At 49.4% G+C, this 6699-nt stretch overlaps 1 protein-coding gene across 1 annotated transcript; it reads left to right on the top strand.

The window, feature by feature from the left end:
• The first annotated feature begins 3104 nt into the window (after positions 1-3104).
• Positions 3105-4073, top strand: LOC146036983 (olfactory receptor 10C1-like). The gene has a single exon (XM_083160808.1). The coding sequence runs from the start codon at positions 3105-3107 to the stop codon at positions 4071-4073; it is 969 nt and encodes a 322-aa protein (XP_083016934.1).
• The last annotated feature ends 2626 nt before the right edge of the window (positions 4074-6699 follow it).

Here is a 6699-nt window from a genome sequence, read left to right as displayed (position 1 = left end):
GGGTAGGAGGTCTGCAGGTGTTCAGGGTGGCCCCCAGATGTAGCAAGGATGTGTCCTCTCTTTTGAGGAGCTTCTCAGCCCCACCAGGCGCGATCGCGGCACCCGCGGCTGGCGTGGAGCTCAAATTTCGGCCCGGCTGCTAAATTAAGCCCCCGGCTTCTGATCGGCGGTAGGCCGCAATCCGCGGGAGCCGTGAAAACGACTCCCCGACTCCGCAGCACACACCGCAACACCGGTCGGGGTATAAGGAGAGCGACCTGACGGGTGGAGGGGCTCGAAAGAGGCTTTATAAAGTCTAAAAGCCTCGGGTCTGCAGGAGCTGGATTGAGGTATGTCTGCTCGGCTTCCCGGTCAGGCCACGCCCCCCTTTCATATACCTGTGTGGTTGTATTTATAAGCAGTATGCATAGGTTATTTTCCCTTACTGAGCCTGATTCACTACAGCTCGCTAAGCAGAGGGGGTGCCGGACGGGTTCCCGACAGTCGGGATCCCGACAATCATTTACCCGACGTCTGGATACCGTCTGTCAAAACGCCGACAGCCAGGTGCCCGATGGCCACCCGCTATTTTCCCTCGTGGGGGTCCACGACCCCCATAGAGGGAGAATAGAATAGGTGGCTCGCGTAGCGAGCCACCGTGCCCGCAGCGTGGCGAGCACAGCGAGCCCGCAAGGGGCTTTTTTGCATTTGCCATGCTGTCTGACTCTGACCAGTCGGGATCCCGACGTCGGGATAATGACTGTCGGGATCCCGACTGTCGAAGTCCCATACCACACCCAGCAGAGGTCATTCGCTGCTTGGTGAGCAGCTCAATGCCTCCCACCGGAAAAAATAATGCCCTCCCCCTGCTGTCCCGTGAATCCCCTCAGAAACATGTGAATGGAAGTGTACGCTGACAATCAACTGATTCCCCCCCCCCTCTCTGAATTGACTGTTAGTTGGCTCAGAAATGTCTGAGAACAAGGCAGGCACTGACATCATGTGACATTACCCACCCTCCCTGTGCAGGCTTTGACCCGGCTGCGTTCACATGGGGATGCCCAGCGTTTTGCTGGGTGCACCCACCATTTTTGTGGGCACGTCCCCATGCACCAGCCCCCAGTCTCCCCCCTGTCTTCCCCCGTCTGTGCAAATGCCTCTGTGATGGTCGCTGAAAACATTCGCCCAGGAATCCTGCACATGCGTATAATCGGCCATACGCGTGCGCAGAGCCGCACCATCGATCCCCGTAGTGAATACGCCGGGACCCAATCCAACATGAATCAGGCCCTCTGTTTTTACATAGTCGGGATAGTTACTGCGCTCATTGTTACTGATTGTGCAACCTGTCGCCTTTGCCGTGTATTTGTCCTATAGTCCTATATGCAATTCACAAACACCTGTTTTATTTCTTAGTTTTTGGTTTCTTTAGGTCTACCATAAAAGCAAAAAAAGGCTCAATTAAAAAAAAGAATGCAAACTACCCCACATTTTAAAATCCCTTTTGTTGCTCCCCAGACAACGCTTTCTATTTCCAATGGACTGGGTTGAATGTTCGGTTGACATAGAAGCAAGGGCATCGAAATGTTTCGATATCTGGTTACCGTATGTTCTTTCACTTGCTGACTCTGATGAAGACCGTATTGGACAATGTGTTAGGCTCTCCACTTGGTATAACACATCTCGCTTAGAGCAGGGATGCCCTCCCTACTGAATTCATATACACAAACCCTTTTTATGATGCTTGTTATTTCTTCTCTACTTTGTTCGGTTATCTGTTGTTCTTTATGATGTTATGTATCGATTACCCTATTATAACATGGAATGTCACATTATTACTCCCGGCTGACTCTGTAATCATATTACCCTACCATCAGAGGTGTAGCTAGGTGCCACAGTGCCCGGTACACTCCCGCTTAGTGCCCCTCCCCCCCTCCATTTGTAGCAGGCCAACACACCCTCCCCCCGCCTCCCTATTATATTATTATATATGCACCGCCGGGCTGCTCCCCCTGTATTATAATAATAATAACAACATGACCCCACAGGCTGCTCCCCCTGTATAATAACAGGACACCACAGACTGCTCCCTCTAAATAATAACAGGACCCCACAGTCTGCTCCCCCTGTATAATAACAGGACCCCACAGTCTGCTCCCCCTGTATAATAACAGGACCCCACAGGCTGCTTCCCCTGTATAATAACAGGACCCCATTGGCTGCTCCCCTGTATATAAACAGGACCCCATTGGCTGCTCCCCCTGTCTATTAACAGGACATCACAGGCTGCTCCCCCTGTCTATTAACAGGACACCACAGGCTGCTCCCCCTGTCTATTAACAGGACACCACAGGCTGCTCCCCCTGTCTTACCTGATTCTCGACGCCAGACAGTGGAAACCAAGGCGGACAGCAGTCAAGTAGCGAAGTAGGTGGAACGCACAGCCCGGAACTAAGGTGGAAGCACAGCCTGTGTTCGACACATGCTACTTCCTGCTACCAGGGCAGGTTTGTCCTGGCCCAGCAAAACCCACCACAGTCGGAAGCCCCCTCCCTCACCTCTGCTCCGGCGTTAGTACGCTGGAGCTTCCCTGCCGCCGCTGTACCTGCAGCCTTAGCCACCGGCCTGTACATTCAGCAGTGACGTCGGCGGCAGGCTGGGGGATGTTCGCAGCGGCTCGGGAGGACTCGGGTGCCTGAGCGCTCCTGAGTCCCCCCGAGCCACCCCAAAATCCCTGAGCCTGCCGCCTACGTCATTGCTACTAAAAGTATGGTGACAGGCGGCTGGGGGAGTGGGGTTAGAAGAGCTCCGGCGTGCGATCGCTGGAGCACAGGTGATGGGAGGGTTGGGGAAATGACTGGGGGGGGGGCTCTAGAGGTGCTGCACCAGTGGTGCACACCTGGACACCCCTGGCGTGCACCTATTTCATATTTGTGGTATAGCTGGAAATTTTCCGGGACAGCCCACTGCGGCAGCGCAGATGAGAAAATTTCCGTGCATATCACTAAGGGGTTAACTAGTATATTAATATTCAGTCATGAAAGTCATTTGCACACAGGAGAATGTAGAATTTATAAGTAGAAAATATGCTGCGCTAACTACATGCTAATTGTCTTCAAGGGATAATGGTAAAAGCCAACAATGAGAGTCGCACTATTGCTTCTTCTTTTATCTTTGTGGCATTTGAAGGCCGGCGGGAGCTAGAGTTGGTCTTATTCTGCCTGTTTACAACCATGTACGTCCTCACTGTGGGAGCAAATTTTCTTGTCATTACACTTGTGGCTGTGGACCACTGCCTCCACAAACCCATGTACTTACTTCTGGCCATCTTCTCCATGCTGGAGGTCCTCTACACCACTGTGACTGTTCCAAAAATGCTAGATGTCTTATTGACCCGACGCAAAGAGATTTCTTCCCAGTCTTGTTTGGCTCAGTTTTACTTCTTCATTGGTTTTGGAGCTGCAGAAAATTGTCTCCTTACTGTGATGGCGTATGACCGCTATGTGGCCATCTGTTGGCCTCTTTATTATGCCACTGTAATGACTGGTAAAGCCTGCTTGAGCTTGGCTCTTGGAGCTTGTTTTGGAGGTTTGTTGGCCGCCTTCCCTCATTCCGTGTGGCTCTCTACCTTGACATTCTGCTTTCCCAACTTAATTGACCATTTCTTATGTGACTATGCTCCTCTCCTGAAGATCACATGCGAGGACAATTCAGCAGGAGAGTTTGCTTTTATGGTCATGTCGTGGAGTGTAATTTTGGGCTGTTTTCTGCTCATCATAATCTCGTACACACTCATTATCTCTGCTGTCATAAGGATTCCATCAACAGAAGGACAGAAGAAAGCATTTAACACCTGCGCATCCCACCTTGCTGTGGTGGCCATCTATTATGGAACAGTCATTTTCATGTATATTCGCCCTAGCTCCCACATCAGGTTTTCAATGGACAAGGTGGTCTCTGTCTTCTACTGTGTGGTGACTCCACTGATGAACCCCATAATATATTGTCTTAGGAATAAAGAGGTGAAGACATCAGTAACAAAAAGTTTTCGGATCTTGGCAAGTAATGTGTATGACAAAATAATGCGAGCATAGCTGGAGGGGCGTAAAAACTTTCCAGAAAGTTCTTATTTTCTATATCAATGAAATATTCTGTGTGTATGATATCACTCTGTATATTACAAACATGGATATTCATACTGGTTAACTTAGAAACATATTGAAGTATTCTATGTGCGCACCTCAAGATAGAAATGTGCCCACAAGTTGAGAGACATTATATATGCCTGTTATTGACAGCGATATTACTGCGTTTGCTGTCATTGTTTCACTTTATATTAGTAATATTGTGTATTATTTTATGTATGCAGTTGTAGCTCGTAATAATAACATTTGGGAGGCTATTGTCGTTCATGTCTTTCTTATGGGTGAGTAGTCATGCATCTTCTGTCCCCTACAAATTGTTTCCTGTCATGTTGCTGGTTTAAACACACCTGTTAAAAGGAAGAGGGTCACAACATCCTCTTAAATGTTTTCACCCAGATGTAACATTTCTTCAGGAAACACATTAGGTGACCGAGGAAGAAAATACGTTGAAGGCCACTTGGCCTGGGTCTTGTATTACAGCCCCTTTTCATAGAAAAGCTAGAGGTGTTACCAGGGCCGTTTCTAGACAATTTAGCTCCTAGGGCGAAGAAAAAAAAATGCGCCCCCCCCCAATACATAACATGGGATAATAGTAATTACGCGCGCCGTAGGCGCGCGCCGAAATAGGGGGTGTGGCTTAATTTTAAAAGGGGTGTGGCTTAATGTGAGGCGTGGTCTAGCAGGAAAACAATTACCTTATATCAAACTTTTGCAACCTGCATGACCAGACATTGGTTGCTGCAGGAATTGTTATTGTCCTCCCGCACTTAGGTTGGCCGGCTGAAGGCCACACACAGTGACCTAGTACGCCTCACAGATCAAGGCCAAACAATGACAGGCTACTTAAATCATTATACACTATTTATCCGTGATGCCAATTACACATTACGCCGTACACTGTGATGACGATTACATATTACGCCGCACACCGTGATGACAATTACACATTACACCGCACACCAAGATGCCCATTAGACCCCACGCTGTGATGGCAATTACACAATACTCCACACATCGTAATGCCCATTACACATTATGCCCCATGTGCCGCTGCCGCACAACTGATGCCGTTTACTAATATGCCCCCACAGTGCCAGATATGCCCCCACAGTGCCAGATATGCCCCCACAGCGCCACACATATGCCCCCACAGTGCCACACATATGCCCCCACAGTGACACAAATATATGCCCCCACAGTGCTACACATATGCCCCCACAGTGCCACAAATATATGCCCCCACAGTGCCACAAATATATGCCCCCAGTGACAGAAATATATGCCCCCACAGTGCCACACATATGCCCCGTGACAGAAATATATGCCCCCACAGTGCCACACATATGCAACCAGTGACAGAAATATATGCCCCCACAGTGCCACAAATATATGCCCCCACAGTGCCACACATATGCCCCCAGTGACAGAAATATATGCCCCCACAGTGCCACAAATATATGCCCCCACAGTGCCACAAATATATGCCCCCACAGTGATACACATATGCCCCCACAGTGCCACAAATATATGCCCCCACAGTGCTACACATATGCCCCCACAGTGACACAAATATATGCCCCCACAGTGCTACACATATGCCCCCACAGTGCCACAAATATATGCCCCCACAGTGCTACACATATGCCCCCACAGTGCCACAAATATATGCCCCCACAGTGCTACACATATGCCCCCACAGTGCCACAAATATATGCCCCCACAGTGCCAAACTCACTTTTTCGTTTTCTATGCTGCTTCCGAGGGGAGGGGAGCGCATCCTGCCTCTCTCCTTCCCCTTCAGTGTGTGTACCTGAGCTGAGCCGTCAGCCATTCATATCTCGCGCCCGAGATCTGATTGGCTGACAGCGGCAGCCCAGTGACTTGAGCGAGGGGACGGAGAGACGCACGATGCGTTCCCCTCCCCTCTCCAGCAGCGTGTAGTAGTCGGGCCGGCCGGGGAGACAGCGCCGCGGCGGCGGCGGCTATGGTAGCTACGGCGGCTGCGGCGGTTACAGGGTTTTGGGGGGGAGACTGCCGGGCGCCCTGGCTGTTTCAGAGGCGGACAAGCCGTGCGGCGCCCCGGGCTGCTGCACGGCTTGTCCGCCTCTAGAAACGGCCCTGGGTGTTACTATACTGTTTCGAAAGGACCTTCAAGTATTTATTTTATCTGAAGTTATTGATCCTATAGGTAGATATATTATTTTAGATATTGAACGCTATAACACTACATACACTTTGGTCGACTTATATGCCCTTAATATCAACACCCATATGTTTATTCAAGACTTAGAATATAGAATTCAAAGTAGAGTCAACAACTCTTTGATAGCTGTGGGGATTTTAATATGGTAGAGGATTCTGCAGTTGATAGATCACGCCAAAGCCAGATTTTACAATCTGTAAGGGTCTCCTTGGTTCTGTCAGACCCATGAAGACTATCCGATAGGATGCATACACATTTATTAATGGTACATGTCTCTCTCTCTCTCTCTTGTATTGATAAAATCTTGATAGCTGAAGAGTTGATGTCTGTTGTCTGTAGGGTTGACATTTATGATATTGTAGTCTTTGACCA

This window comes from Crinia signifera, chromosome 9 (assembly GCF_055691185.1).
Source record: "Crinia signifera chromosome 9, ASM5569118v1, whole genome shotgun sequence".
Taxonomy (NCBI): domain Eukaryota; kingdom Metazoa; phylum Chordata; class Amphibia; order Anura; family Myobatrachidae; genus Crinia; species Crinia signifera.
This window is presented reverse-complemented; position numbering and strand designations above follow the sequence as displayed.

What these genes read in the sequence shown, in the direction of transcription:
- LOC146036983 (XM_083160808.1), top strand. Translation starts at nt 3,105, where the DNA reads ATGGTAAAAGCCAACAATGAGAGTCGCACTATTGCTTCTTCTTTTATC.